Source organism: Daphnia magna, unplaced genomic scaffold (assembly GCF_020631705.1).
Source record: "Daphnia magna isolate NIES unplaced genomic scaffold, ASM2063170v1.1 Dm_contigs083, whole genome shotgun sequence".
NCBI classification, from domain to species: domain Eukaryota; kingdom Metazoa; phylum Arthropoda; class Branchiopoda; order Diplostraca; family Daphniidae; genus Daphnia; species Daphnia magna.
The window spans coordinates 64,977-81,168 of NW_025533121.1; the positions used below are offsets into that span (position 1 = coordinate 64,977).

At 42.0% G+C, this 16,192-nt stretch overlaps 1 protein-coding gene and 1 long non-coding RNA gene across 2 annotated transcripts; one reads left to right on the forward strand and one right to left on the reverse strand.

The window, feature by feature from the left end:
• Window positions 1–11,742: 11,742 nt before the first annotated feature.
• On the reverse strand, window positions 11,743–13,660 carry LOC123477551. Its single transcript, XM_045180932.1, has one exon. The coding sequence runs from the start codon at window positions 13,658–13,660 to the stop codon at window positions 11,945–11,947; it is 1,716 nt and encodes a 571-aa protein (XP_045036867.1). The 3' UTR covers window positions 11,743–11,944.
• Window positions 13,661–14,050: 390 nt separating this feature from the next.
• Window positions 14,051–15,020, forward strand: LOC123477545. The gene is made up of 2 exons (XR_006652667.1): window positions 14,051–14,575; window positions 14,654–15,020. It is a non-coding gene; the product is annotated as an uncharacterized LOC123477545 (long non-coding RNA).
• The last annotated feature ends 1,172 nt before the right edge of the window (window positions 15,021–16,192 follow it).

Genomic DNA, 16,192 nt, shown 5'->3' on the forward strand with positions numbered 1-16,192 from the left:
AAACGGGCCATGAAAGTCAGCGTGGGAAATCGCTTAGTTACCGATCAGGTCCTACGAACGGTAATCGCAGAAGTAGCAGCCCTCTTAAACGCTCGGCCACTAACGCACCTCAGCATGGATCCCGAAGATCCCGATCCGTTAACACCGAATTACTTTCTACATGGAGGAGCCCAGCCGTACGTTCCGTTAAAACTGGGAGATGCAGAGTACTTAGACGTCACAGCAAAGCAGTTCTTTCAAAGTCAGGCCATCCTCCAACATTTTTGGAACAGGTGGTTACGTGAAAATGTTCCAAACCTAACGGAAAGAAGAAAATGGAATGAAAATCGGCCAAAAGTTACCTACGGTGACCTTGTACTCGTCATCGAAACGAATACCCTACGTGGACAGTGGCCATTAGGAAAAGTGATTGAAGTTCTTCCCAGTGAATCAGATAACGTTGTTAGAGTAGTAAAAGTCCAGATCAGCTACCACAAAAACTCCTGTATTCGTCCAGTGACTAAGCTCTGTGTTATGGCTACGGCCAAAGAGCAGGACGTTTACGCAAAAAACGAAAATATTGGGTCGTCTGAGTCAAAATCGGTGTCGTGAGGTAAAAAATGTAGTGTAAATAGTAAATTCTTGTATAAAAGGTAAAATTCTCTGTATGAAATGTAAATTAAGGTATAAAGTTGTCAAAAATTGTCTAATGTCGGAATCGTAAAATGTAAAATTAGTATAAAGTCATATGTAAGACTGTAAAAAAAATTTCATTCCCAATGTAAACATCGTAGAGGTCACTGCAAGAACAGTGTAAAATTTTCCGACAGCAACGCCATCTATACCCAGTTCAAAGGGCAAAGGCAAAAATCAGGTCACCTACTGTATAGCCCTTGACCGCTTAGGGAAGCTGTTTAGTCCCTTACGAAAAGTAGACGACAGTTACCCTTTGACTCTTGTGCTCACAACACGTTAAAGTGACCGCCCTTTCTCAACGTGCATCATGGCCGAGAATCCACCTCCATCTGCTGCATCAGTGAAAGAAAAACTGAAGAAGTCCAGTGAACGTGAAGTTGAGTGTGCGAGTAATCTTCAGCTACTTCGGCAGGATCTTTTGAAGGCCCAAACGGCGGCCATCGACGTGGTTCTAACCCAACAAAAGGCCGTTGTCAAACTCGACGAGGAGCTGGAGGAAAACGCAAAGGATCTGGAAAACGTGCACGTTCACTTCGTTTCTGAGCGTGAAACCCTGCTTAGCAGTTACGTTGGTTCCCTCTTACGTAAGGAACGCAAGAAGGCAGCTTCCAAACCCGTTTCCCAATCGGACGCCCCGCGGTTCGTCGCGCCCCAGCATACCCCGTCCATCCTCTGCTTTCTGAGGACCCACCTTGGAAAGCCTGGTATGGCCGTAAAATCTCAGAATGTGACGATTTTATGTTGAGGACCAACCGGGAGCGATTGGAGTTGTCGGTTGGTCGGTGGCTGGGCACTTAAAACTTGCTGATTACCCCCATCCGCGGCATTACGCAATCTGCGACTCCCCGGATCACCACCAGATCCTATATGCACCCCGACGGGCCTATCAAGAAGTCATCCCGGAGTAGAAGTGGACGTGGGCCTTTGCCAGTGGCGATGATGGAGTTTGCCTTCTTTTCTGGTTTTTGTTTTTCCTTTTCGGTCTTGTTTTTTGTCTGTTCCTTTTTTTAGTTTGGTTTTGATTGTTTTAGTACTTGTGGACCGGAGGGCCCGCTGTCACTTACAGTGCTTCCCTCACGGGTAGGATTGTAGGTGGCAAGGGCCTTCTATTTTGTGTTTAAGTTGGAAGTGGCCCTTGCCCCTTTTAAGTTCAGTTATTTTTGTAATAGTCGTAGACGAGGACATCTCGTCTACCTCCCCCCGTAATCAAGTATCTATCAAGTACCCCCCAATTTTCTCTACTAAACCCTCTGACCGTTTTGTCAAATTGTTCCCCCCAATTTCCAATCGAGAAAAAAGCCGTTCGTTTTTTCCCCTTAAGTCATATTTTCATCTTCATTCTTTCACTTTCCATCCCTCATCTCTGTTATCACGTTTCATTGCACGTGAACGTGAGTAACAGAGTCATACTTGCTTATACTTAAACGGAAACTTGTTTTTGTTGATTGATATTTATGTTTACACTTCATCTAAAAAATCACTGTCATTTTATGAATAAGTGGAATAAAACACACAATGTTCAGTACTTGTTATTGGTTTTGAATAAAAATATCATGACTTAATTTATGATCTAAACTGTGCATAAAACGAAAATTCAAGAGGTACCATTACACGACAGGAGAGTCATCCTTGCTTATACTACAAACGGAAACTTGTTTTTGTTGATTTATATTTATGTTTACCCTTCAACCCGAAAATCACTCTCAATTTATGAATCAGTGGAGTAAAACACACAATGTTCAGTACTTGTTATTGGTTTTTAATAAATATATCATGACTTGATTTAAGATCTAAACTGTGTATCAAACGAAAATTCAAGAGGTACCTTTACAAGACAGGAGAGTCATCCTTGCTTATACTATAAACGGAAACTTGTTTTTGTTGATTTATATTTATGTTTACTCCTAAACCCGATAATCACTGTCATATTATGAATCAGTGGAATAAAACACACAATGTTCATTAATTGTTAGTGGTTTTGAATAAAAATATCATGACTTGATTTAAGATCTAAACTGTGTATCAAACGAAAATTCAAGAGGTACCTTTACAAGACAGGAGAGTCATCCTTGCTTTTACTACAAACGGAAACTTGTTTTTGTTGATTTGTATGTATATTTACCCTTCAACCCGAAAATCACTGTAATTTTATGAATCAGTGGAATAAAACACACAATGTTCAGTACTTGTTATGGGTTTTTAATAAAAATATCATGACATAATTTTTGATCTAAACTGTGCATAAAACGAAAATTCAAGAGGTACCATTATACGACAGGAGAGTCATCCTTGCTTATACTACAAATGGGAACTTGTTTTTGTTTATTTATACTTATGTTTACCCTTCAAACCGAAAATCACTGTCATTTTATGAATCAGTGGAATAAAACAGACAATATTCAGTATTTGTTATGGGTTTTTAATAAAAATATCATGACGTAATTTTTGATCTAAACTGTGCATAAAAAGAAAATTCAAGAGGTACCATTATACGACAGGAATGTCATCCTTGCTTATACTAAAAACGGAACCTTGTTTTTGTTGATTTATATTTATGTTTACCCTTCAACCCGAAAATCACTGTCAATTTATGAATCAGTGGAATAAAACACACAATGTTCAGTACTTGTTATTGGGTTTGAATAAAATTATCATGACTTAATTTAAAATCTAAACTGTGCATGAAACGAAAGTTCAAATGGTACCATTACACGACAGAAGAGTCATTCTTGCTTATACTACAAACGGAAACTTTTTTTTGTTGAATTATACTTACGTTTACCCTTCAACCCGAAAATCACTGTCATTTTATGAATCAGTGGAATAAAACACACAATGTTCAGTACTTGTTTTTGGTTTTGAATAAAAATATCATGATCGAATTTAAGATCTAAACTGTGCATAAAACGAAAATTCAAGAGGTACCATTACACGACAGGAGAGTCATCCTTGCTTATACTACAAACGGAAACTTTTTTTTGTTGATTTATATTTATGTTTACCATTCAACCCAAAAATCACTGTCATTTTCTGAAAAAGTGGAATAAAACACACAACATTCAGTACTTTTTATTAGTTTTGAATAAAAATATCATGACCTTATATAAGATCAAAAATGTGCATCAATTGAATATTCAAAAGGTACCATTACACGACAGGAGAGTCATCCTTGCTTATACTACAAACGGAAACTTTTTTTTGTTGATTTATATTTACGTTTACCCTTCAACCCGAAAATCACTGTCATTTTATGAATCAGTGGAATAAAACACACAATGTTCAGTACTTGTTTTTGGTTTTGAATAAAAATATCATGATCGAATTTAAGATCTAAACTCTGCATAAAAGGAAAATTTAAGAGGTACCATTACGTGACAGGAGAGTCATCCTTGCTTATCGGCTATTGACCGCAACTCTACCCGAGATGTCCGGCAGTCTTGTCAGCAGATATTTCTCCCGGTAGCTGCTGTCTAGGTTAGTGCATAAATACTTGTGTGTGTCCTTTGCTGCGCCCCCAGTCCAGTTGTAACTGTTTGTTAGTACTGTGTGTGTGTGAGCGCATCGACAGTGAATACAATCTTAATCGCTACTTTAGTCTCAGCATTATTTCTCCGTGCTACATGTTGGAGATGCAGAACTTGTGGTAAGTCTTTGCGCTGTTTCATTCTATTGTGCTCTAGTTGTGCGGAGGCGGAGGCTGTTTGGGGCTTCCGAGAGTCGTCAACCCAACTGGCCTATGCGCCTCAAACTGTTGGGGTACGAAGCCACAGCACCGGCCATGTGACGGGCGATTAGGGTGTGATAGCACGGGGACGGCCATAAGAATTTCTGGGGAGGTAGGTGGGACATACTGGTGATTAAGGGGGCGTAGAGGCGGACAGTGGTGCGCTGCAAGGCGGTAGATCACCGCCGGTAAAAATCGGGAGTAAGGACGAAGAGGGGTTCGTCGGGAAGCGGCAGGTGGTCGTGGGTGACGATCTAGGGATCGTGGTTTAGACGGAGTGTCATCCGTCAGGCAACGACGGTCGTTCGTTGGTGGGGGAGTAGGAGTTTCGTGCAGAAGGCGGTAGATGAGTGGGGTTGCTGGAAGAGGCAAGGGAAGACAGCGCCCTCGAGACGAATTTGGGCGATTTACGCCAAGGAGTGTTCAGGCAATCGTAGGCAGTGCCAGCGGAACCCTCAGTCGTTTGGACGACGTTGTAGGGGAGCCGGGAGGATTATCCGAGAGAGAAGACCGTTCAGGGGTTATAGCAAGGGGAAGTAATTTGGGACAACACCAGGCTAGTATTAGTGAGGAAGAAACTGTAGCGTGGGCTGACGGCGAGGACAGCTTCGATTCGGAAAGCATTGAAGGGAGGTTGGAGTGGGATTTTGAGGCTTTTCGGCGCAGATCCTCGGTGGTAAGCGCTCGATTGCTACGCAGCAGAGCCTCGAGAAATTCTGTTGTAGCCGGGGTAGTCGTACCCCTTAATCCCGTAGGGATGGCAGCCCAGATTAAATTCCAGACTCCCCCCACATTCACCGGGCGGGATGGGGAAGACGTAGTAAGTTGGATTCATCGCTACGAAAAGGTGGGGAGATACAACCGGTGGGGCGAAAACGAGCTCAGGGACCACATCGAGCGGTCGTTAGAAGGGGCTGCGGGTAAATGGTATGCATGCATGGAGGCATCAGGCAACCTTCCCGCTGCATGGTCAGACGCACAAGGGCCCCCGGTGGTCGAAGGATTAAAATCAGCGCTGTTGACACAGTTTACGCCCGTAAACTATGTTCAACATAACGAGGTTAAACTGCGTGGGAGGAAGCAGGGAATTGAAGAATCAACCCTATAATACTACTACGACGTGCTCGATCTATGCCGTAGGGTAGATCCGCATATGGCTGAGGCCACGAAGCTAGCACACCTCTGGCAGGGTTTGCGTCCTAGTGTCCTAGAAAAACTATGGAGTTTAAAGCCCACCAACTGCAATGAGTTTCTCCAAGAAGTAAAATGCTTCCAGGAGATGACTGATCGAGGGAAGCAAGACGAGTGGGCGATGGGAGTTATGGGAAGGGAGGAAAGAACCCAGCAAAGCCCAGCGGGGCAGCAAGATGCGTCCGTAGCTACAAGGTTGGAGAAAATCAAGAAGATGTTTGAAGAATTAATGCAGAAAGGAGATAATTTCAACCAAGGGAGAAACATTAATAGAGGGAGAGATCCAAAGGCCACACCAAATTGGACACCCGATGGTAAGCCCATTTGTTTCAGGTGCAGGCAGCCGGGGCACCTAAAACAAAATTGCCAGATTCCCATGGAAAATCGGCAAGGAAACGGGAATGGGGGAACCACCGGGCTACGGGAGATACTCAAAGGACTAAACCCACGTTCCTCGGCCTCCTAAAGGAAGAGAGCGGATTAAGTTTTCCATTGCTTCGCAGTGACGTAACGAAACTTGTCGTCCAGGATGTTATGTGTAATGGGAGAAAGATACCCGCTGTCATTGACACGGGGGCAGCAGTGTCCGTTTGCTCACCCGGGGTAGCCACGTTATTACGCCTTGAGATAAAACCCTGGCTAGCGAACAGGCTCGTGTCAATTAACAGCCAGAAAATACGTCCCGGAGGAGCGGTAGAGTTGGAAATATCGGATGGCGAGTCAAAAGTAGTCGGCGGATTTCTGGTGTTAGAAATGGGGGAAATTGACCTCTTGCTCGGTAAAGACTTCCTGGAGAGATTTAGAACGAGAATGAAAATAGGGGCTCTGCCTGAATTCATCATTGAAGACATTCCAATGGGGATGATGGCAGAAAAAGAGATTAAAACACCCGAGCTGGAGCTGGTGTCCCGAGTAGGACGCATGAGACCCGCACGCTCATCGGTGGGGGTCGAAATAGCGTTGACATCAGGAATCCCAGGGAAGAACGGGGCAATGATAGAGCCCTCGACTAGCGTACTGGAGCGGAAGGGTGTCTCAACGGGGCGACTGTTGGTAGCGGATTGCGAGACGTTCAATCAAGTGCTGGTAACCAATTTCTCAGATCGAAACCAGTGGGTACCGAGAAACATGGTCCTTGGGACGCTAGAAGAGAGCACCTTAGCTGAAGAGGTGGTGAAAAAACTGGGGGAAGCTAAGCAAGTGGTGGCCCAATGGTTATATAGAGTGCAAGAAAAACAAAAGGACGCTTATGATGCAGGACGAAGAGTTGCAACAGATTTCAAGGTTGGGGATGAAGTCCTGGTGTATGAACCTTTTCGCAAAATAGAGCGGTCTGAAAAATTACTACATCGATGGCGAGGACCCTACGTGGTTGTCCGTGAAACGTCGTCGTTAAATTACGAGGTAAAGCTGCCACGGGCGCAAAAATCAGAAATTGTTTACGTGGTCAGCATGAAAAAATTTGCTAGAGGTTCGCCAGAGGTGACGGCTAGGCCTAACGAAGAAAACTTCCTAGGGGATACTTTACCAGTAACGCCGCCACTGGAGGGGAGTCAACGGCCAGTAACAACTGAACCCCGATGTGAAAAAGACACAATCGGCGAGCTGCGTCAGTAGAGAGAGGAGAAAGGGGAAAGAACTGCACGGCTAGAAGCAATCCAGGAGGAGCCAGAGGAGGAGGAGGGTGTCGATCCCGAAATATCCCACCCGGAACCACAAGAACCTGAGCAAAGTAAGGGAGGGGAGAGGATATCGGAGAGAAGTCGAAAACAACCCAAGCGCTATGGCAACCTAATAACCTTCAGCCCCTTTATGCTACTCTTGACGCTACTATGTGGGGCAATGCCATGTGGGGCATCTCCTTGGGAGGGATTCGTAATGAGTGGGGTAGTTTTTCAAAATCTTGGGGAAGTCAACTTCAGCGATTCGGAATGGGTAGTCGTGACTGAGGTGTCTTTTCGACAAGTTTAGGCTACCCTGGGCCATCTTGGAAAATGGCTGGCGGAGGAAACTAACACAGCACGAAGGTGGGCCGCTGAACGAGGATTTTAAGATCGGTAATCGAATCAAAGAACAATTAACGGAACGAGCGACAGGCTGCCTAGAGGAACTAGGGGTAGTCAAGAGTAGATTCAATCACCTGAAGGAAGCAATATCCGGGAAACAGCAGAGGTCCAAGAGAGGATTAATTGATGCCGGTGAGAGTGCCCTGAAATGGCTTTTCGGCGTAGCGACGGATCGAGAACTGGAGGAGCTTAGTAAACATCTCGACTCTCTGTCAAAAGAGACATCCGGTATTGTGAGCACTCTGGCTGAGCAAGCGACCCTTGTCAATGAAAGTTTGTGGGAACTACACGAGCACACTGTAGTCTTGGGTCAATTGGAGCGAGCCCATCAGACGCTGGAAAAGGAATTAAATAGAGCCAAAATAAATTTCGTAAACACAATGAATGTATTGGAACGACAATCAATAGTCACGGCAAGAGTGGATGAGGCTTTCCGTGCGGCACACCGGTTATTGGAATGGACCAAGATGACAGTAGACGACATAAGCATTGGGTTAGCTCTACTGGCGTTTGGCCGATTGCCTCCCGAAATGTTTCCTCCCGCACCATTAAGAACCGTTCTGTCTGAAATCCGTTCCTCTCTAGCCTCAGGGTGGGCCCTAACTCCCGCACTTCAAAGAGGAGATCTTTGGCGGGCTTATCAGGAACCGAATGTTGTGACAGCATCCACAGAGAATGGTCTCAAGTTATTTATTCATTTCCCTATAGTAGAATTTGAAAAGACTTTTGAGTTATATGAAATTTTTGTGTTACCCGTGTATGACGCAGAAGGTGGGGAAGGACTTCGTCATTCTTCTTTACCCCAATTTTTGGCAGTAGCAGAAGATCAACAAACGTTCATCGAATTAACCGAGGAAGAAGTAAGATCCTGAAAAGAGAACTCGGGTTCGGTATGCCCCCTCGGGCCATCGAGCGGAAAAATGCAAAGAAACCGTGTTCCATGGCGTTGTTTTTACAAGATACAAAAAAGCAAAAACTTGAGTGTGAACAAGTGTTTGTGAAATGGAAAGGATCTGAAGCTTTGTATCTTGGACAGCGTCAGTGGGCGTGATCAATAGGGAGAACCCAAACGTTGGTAATCACGTGCCCGGCGCGAGCTGGAAGTCGGAAACAGTATAAACGAGAGTTGGCGACCGTCGAAATTGTGGAAATTCCAAAAGGGTGTTCGGGTCAGACAAATGACTGGATCCTTCAGGCAAGCTATCAGAGGGAGTCATCCACTTTCTGGGAGTATTCCCCGCCATCCCAACTGAAGGGCATCAACTGGACACTCCAACAGGATCGTAGACAAGCCCCAAAAATCGGCGTCGACGTCACTACAGGCTATGATCGCCTCGATCCTTGGAAAAAACAAGGCAGACAGAACAATGGCCGATATAGTTGGGAAATCTACACGTCAGCTGAAAGAAGAGGATGAAATCCGAATACGTTTACAGTCAACCCCGCGTCTTACCCATTCGATTTGTTCATGGGTATGATACTCACGGTTATGGAAAATCTCACTTTGTTGTTTCTATTTTACAGGGAAAAGCAACAACACGACCGGGAAAGAATCGAGGTGAGAAAGCGACTCGAGGTGTTGGAGACCACAAGCAGCGTGGAAGGTGCAGGTGACGGAGAGCAGGCTGCACAACGGAGCACTCAACTGGCTAAGTTGGAGGTTCGAATAGTAGAACATGGGCAGCACTGTTTGGAGACGCTTCAAAGTCTGGAGAAGTTAACTAAATAGACGCGGCAAATCCCCCTACTGATGTTATTCCATGTTCTGAAGACTGTTTTATTTTTTCTTGATGCTTCGCATAGTGTTGACCTTGTAATGGGTAGATCAGATCAAATGACTTCCATAGTTTAGTCAAAAGAGGCTATAGCACTCTTACAGTATCCGAATAAAAGTAAAGAAAGCTTTGAACCGTAGGCCTTAGTGGGAAACAGAAGTATAGCGAATTGTAGAAATTTTAGCTAAAGGGAGAAATATCGAAATTTAGATTCATTTTTCTGGTTAAAAATAAATAATAGCGGTCGGGACGACTCGCTATCTAGGGAGGAAGATGTCGCGGTTATTGAGGCCCCATGGACTAGTTGTCACGTCCGGCGCTTCTGTATCGGCTATTGACCGCAACTCTACCCGATATGTCCGGCAGACTTGTCAGCAGATATTTCTCCCGGTAGCTGCTGTCTACGTAAGTGCATAAATACTTGTGTGTGTCCCTTGCTGCGCCCCCAGTCTAGTTGTAACTGTTTGTTAGTACTGTGTGTGTGTGAGCGCATCGACCGTGAATACAATCTTAATCGCTACTTGAGTCTCAGCATTATTCCTCCGTGCTACAATATCATGACTTAATTTAAGATCTAAACTGTGCATGAATCGAAAATTCAAGAGGTACCATTACACGACAGGAGAGTCATCCTTGCTTATACTACAAACGGAAACTTGTTTTTGTTGATTTATATTTATATTTACTATTCAACCCGAAAATCACAGTCATTTTATGAATCAGTGGAATAAAACACACAATGTTCAGTACTTGTTATTGGTTTTAAATAAAAATATTATGACTTAATTTAAGATCTAAACTGTGCATCAAACGGAAACTTGTTTTTGTTGATTTATATTTATGATTACCCCTCAACCCGAAAATCACTGTCATTTTATGAATCAGTGGAATAAAACACACAATGTTTACTACTTGTTATTGGTTTTGAGTAAAAATATCATGACTTAATTTAAGATCTAAACTGTGCATCAAACGAAAATTCAAGAGGTACCATTACACGACAGGAGAGTCATCATTTCTTATACTACAAACGGAAACTTGTTGTTGTTAATTTATATTTATGTTTACCATTCAACCCGAAAATCTCCATCATTTTATGAATCAGTGGAATAAAACACACAATGTTCAGTACTTGTTATTGGTTTTGAATAAAAATATCATGACTTAATTTCAGATCTAAACTGTGCATCAAACGGAAACTTGTTTTTGTTGATTTATATTTATGTTTACCCTTCAACCCGAAAATCACTGTAATTTTATGAATCAGGGGAATAAAGCACACAATGTTCAGTACTTGTTATTGGTTTTGAATAAAAATATCATGACATAATTTAAGATCTAAACTGTGCATCAAACGGAAACTTGTTTTTGTTGATTTATGGTTATTTTTACCCTTCAACCTGAAAATCACTTTCATTTTATGAATCAGTGGAATAAAACACACAATGTTTAGTACTAGTTATTGGTTTTGAATAAAAATATCATGACTGAATTTAAGATCTAAACTGTGCATCAAACGAAAATTCAAGAGGCACCATTACACGACAGGAGAGTCATCCTTGCTTATACTACAAACGGAAACTTGTTTTTGTTGATTTATATTTATGTTTACCCTTCAACGCGAAAATCACTGTCATTTTATGAATCAGTGGAATAAAACACACAATGTTCAGTACTTGTTATTGGTTTTAAATAAAAATATAATGACTAAATTAAAGATCTAAACTGTGCATCAAACGAATATTTGTAAAGCATTCTCCCTCTCGGGTGAATGGCTTTACGAATTAAGACAATTTGTTGTGTAAATAAACTCAGAGGCGTATTTACCCACAATGATGATTATGTATTACTAAGCTGAGGCCAAAGGTTTACAAAACGAGTAAGGATACATGGACGTGAGTCCAATTGGGAAACTGAGCGTGAGGTTCGAGACAAAGTAATTTGATCTTACCGTGGTAGCGCGGGCGTACAAGCGTGAGGGAATAATAGGAGAAAACGGGAAACAATACTACTTGCCGACACGTATAGTATTTAGAATACGTGTTGAGAAGATAATTCGAATACACACGATGCTCGGAGAGGAAAGAAGAACAAAATAAGTTGGAGGAATAACTAATGGATTAAAATGAATAAGCTAACACATCAAGATAAAAGTCTACTGTTTAAGAGTGACAATTCAAGCTAAAGGCGACTGAACGTCTTGCAAGCTGATACTTGTCTGACTCTTGTCAGAAAGTGGGTTCACCATGAAACGTCGCATCTTCGCATGTGGCGTGATGTTCGTGACGCGTAGGTGCGTCACCCGCGTGAGTCAGAACCCGGAAGTTTTATCTAGGTCAACATGGTTGCACATGAAGCAACTAGCAAATACGTTTGTAATAGTGAATAAGAATATAATGTGAATATAAAATAAGCATAAGCAAATAGATCATATTGTGGGTATCTTGCAAAGGTATATATATTTTGATGGCTTCGTTACATCACTCCCGGCGGCGTGAGATTACGTCCCGTAATCACATGTTATTCATTTCAATTGATCCGGAAGTTGTTCTGGTCGGAGTTTTCAATTTGGTACAGCATAAACTCCGAATCATTTCGAAAAATCCCAAGCAATAGCAGATACGCATGAGGACCACACCGGAGACACAGAGTAAACCGATGTAAAAATAATCCTTCAGTTTTACCCACCAGCTGGTGTAGGTCCCGACATTGGATGCTGTTATCAAAACATTGGAGGTACTCAATGTTTCGTGTACCGAAGATATATCTTGTGAGTGTTCGTTCATTGCTGCCGCAATATCGGCCATGATATTCATGTGGTTAAGCATGGTATCACTGTATGCTGGGTTGCTTCGATGTTCGTAATCAGAAAATTTGACATCTTCGTAACGAAAGGAGTGGGCGAGTGACTGCTCCGGTAAAATAATATTTGCCTCGATTGGGTTCCAGGTGTTATTACGGAATGCGTACGGCTTGCCATTAAAGTTGACAAATCCATTGGTCCAATAACAGGGTGAAAATTTTACAAGTTCCCATCCATCAAGGTTTATTGTAAAATTTTGGAATTTTGGTTGTGGACCGCAAGAGGTCACTACGGTGTCAAATGTGACATTTAGTTCTTTGCATTGAATGACAACTGCCGTTCTACCCAAAGCTTGGAGTTTCGTGCACTGGGGTAAATTTAATTGGGAAGCCGCTAACCATCCATTATATTGAGCGGCTGCGATAGCTCGTTCGTGTTTCGCCTTTCGGGAATCACATTGTAATATTTGAATTAGTCTCGCTAATTCATTTTCGTGATCGGTGAGTTGATCGCGAATATATTGTATATTAGCTGGTATACTGAAAATTTCAGCGTTAGGTGGCGGTGGTGTCGTTGTTGATGCTGAAGAAGAATTTTCCTTTATCTCTCCTGTCAAAATGTACAATTTTGGTTGACCCACGACATCGTAGGCTGATGTACGGTTCGTACCGTACTGGTTCGTACAATTGTTTTGAAGTGGGAGACAAGGAGGTCGAAGAGTTAAGTGAAAATCTAGTTGATTGTCGTCATCCTGTAGACGGAATGACTTTTCGCCTTCAAACTGTCTTGTTAGCGTACCGACACCAGATTCAACAAGTCGATTGATTGGTGCCGTGTGATGCGTGTAGGTAGTGTCCCATACCAATGTTAAATGATTATGTGACAAGTTACCTGCCGTCGCGGATGCTGTGCCAATAGGTGTCTGGAAATTAGTGTCTTCACTTTGTTGATAAAGTTGCACTTTTTCAAGGACGCAGTTAGTAATTTGTGCTGTTACTGTACTCATCCAATATTTCAAAGGTGTTGGATCGTGATCGAATACATATTTATTATCCGAAGCTTTCATCTCATTTCCGTTGCACTTTTTATGGGTAATCATGTCGTTGCACTCTGAAGGTGTCGTATCGATGGAAATTTTGTCCGGCACAATCACTACCTGGCCGAAAAAACTCACAGTAATGTGTTTAATGTTTTTCCATTTTGCGCAAATATATCCCGGAAAATGAGCTGCTGCCCGTTCTTCACTGTAAACACCGTATTTCACTTGAACATTATTTTTGTCAATTTCTTTTGGCCGACAATTTGCGTCAGAGAATTGAAGAATTCCCATTCTTAATGGCTCTGAGCAATCGCAAACGGTTGTTTCAAAGGCTTGCGGACGAATCCAGCAAAGGCTAAGCAGTAGCAGAAATGGCAATGGTGACATTTCTATAGGCATAAACAAAACAAAACAAAACAAAATTTTGGGAAAAATAGTACGTACAATAATGGAATAAAACAAAATAGACGAAACTTTTATGGTTTTCATACAAAAAAAAATAAAATCAAAAAATGAAAAGGGTAGCAAAAGATAAAAATGGGAGAAACATATTCTAGGCTTAAAAATGTCAAAGATTTTCCGTCGGCTTTTGCTAGTTACGCTACGGCAAAAGGATACGGAAATGAAATGCATCATATTATAATTTTGTTTAAGCATAAAGAGAAACAATATTTCAACAATTAATTAGTATTATTGGAAAGAGGGGAAGCTAAACATTATTATTGAAAAGAAAGAATTTAAAAATAAACATTCATTTGGCACGGGGAATAGAAAAGAAACGTTAAAAAAATTCATGGCGAGAAAAAAAATTTAAGGATCATATGCGAAGTTGAGAATTTTCTAAGTCCAACACATGGGAAAGGGGTATGCACGGAAACAGAGGGGGGAGGGTGGTGTGAAATACTAGCAAGTGTGTAGGTGGCCTTGAAACATTCCTCAGTCCAAGTTCCACATTTTAGCGGGTAACGTACGAAAAGGGGAGCAAAAGAAACGGTAAAACTAAGTGCGTGGGTGTGTGGGGAATGCTATAGCGTTGGTGCTGACGTTTGGGCGTGGCACATTGTAGTGGCATTATCGAAATACCGAATCTATGGAAAGTTTTCTATAACTTTACTTTATGAAATATTCAAATATCGACATCATTACTGATTGGTTTTACAAATCATTCTTTTGGTTTTACGGAGTCGTTTTGATTGTTTGTAAAGTGAAAGATAAGCGAAAAATATGAAGAAAGGAAAAGAAGTGAAAGAAGAGTATAGGAGGCGGAATAGGAGAAGAATTCTGGACTAAAGGATTACTACGGTAATGTTAATATAACTTCCCTATTATTTTATGCGTATTAATTATTTTATGATAAGTAAAAGAAATTTTGTTTGTCAGAGATGGAATGACATGCTTGAATATACGCATTGATTGTACCCCACGCAAAGATAGTTGGTTAGCAAGCTTGCTTGCGATGCGTGGGTACTCGGGTTCAAATCCCGGGGGAAGCTTGTAAAAGGGAACAAATGTGCGTCGGCTCCAATGTACGGAAGGTGGGTCGCGGTGGTTTACCATCGTGGCCTTTCCACCCCCTTCTTGTACATGGTCGCCTCGCGCTCTTCTCAGCTGTCAATTCCGTTGGCCGAGTAACTCTTGTGGGTGGCAAGAGTTGGCTGGCAGAATTGACTACTGACGATGGAGATTTGTTCCTTTCTGGCTAGGGGAGAGTCTGGCGCTGGACTCAATCCGTGTGCGAACGGCTTTTGCATTTTTTTTGGAAATTTTTAAAGTAATTTTTCCGCAATGTAATTATATTTAATTCCAATTCCAATTGAATAAAAAAAAATTTCTTTCTTTTACTTAATCTATTTGGAGACTATTCTGATTGTTACGTCTGCCGTTTTTATTTATGGAAAAACACTACTGAGGCTACAACGCTTTGACGAGGGAAGGGAAATACTGAGAGGGGAAATACTGAGAGGGAAAAGAAGACAGGATAGAAAAGTGATAGGCGAATAACAGAATATAGCCATATTTTTCTTGTTATTGGACTCCATCTCGATAACGCAGAGGTTTTTGTCGATTGCGTTGCGGGCGTCTGGTAACATGAAGTTGTTCTAGTTTCTCAGCTGAAAAATCTTCTTTGGGCTCTGATGGACGATCATCTGCCTTAACTTCAGCGCGTGCGGAGTCATCTTTGTTAATTGCGTCTTTCTGAATTGATGTTGTTTCGTCGCCGGACTCGTCTGTGTTAGAAGTATTATTTGCTGATGAAGGTCGATGTACGTTGATGACGTCGTCTTGTTGTTGTGAACCATTTTCATCTGCAAAATGATCACTTGTTTGTGCGGTGTCTTTTTCGGGGCTGTCACTTGCCATTATTTCTTCGTGATCTTGATTTTCCACGGCAATGTCATGTTCTTGGGTTTGAGTCGCAATTGACTTACGAAATCGGTTTTCAAAATCAGAGGGGTTCTCAATTGGGGGACAAAGTTCTGTTTTCCACAGCATTGTCTCGTACAGTGGTTTTAAACGATTTACATGCGTACGTTGACATTTATAAGAATTATCAGCTATATCAACAGTACTATTATTATAAACTTTTACTACTCTATAAGGGCCTTTATATTTTGACGTAAACTTCCTACTATCTCCATCCTTAACTACACGAATATCTAATAAGACTCTATCGCCTACAACATATTTCTTTTCTTTTGCTCGCTTGTTATATTGTTCGCGTTGACGATTCCGCGCTTTCTCGGTTTCTTCGCGAACTCGTTGGAAGCTATAACGCAAGCGATCAGTTAAATTTCCTACGTAATCAGAAGCAGATTTAAAGGTTGAAGGGGAAGCATCTAAAAATTCATTTACAGGAATATTGGGATCTCTACCGTGCACTAAATAATAAGGGGTTTCAAGTGTCGAAGAATGCGTAGA

Coding starts and splice junctions, on each gene's coding strand:
- LOC123477551 (XM_045180932.1), bottom strand. CDS start 13,660: ATGTCACCATTGCCATTTCTGCTACTGCTTAGCCTTTGCTGGATTCGT.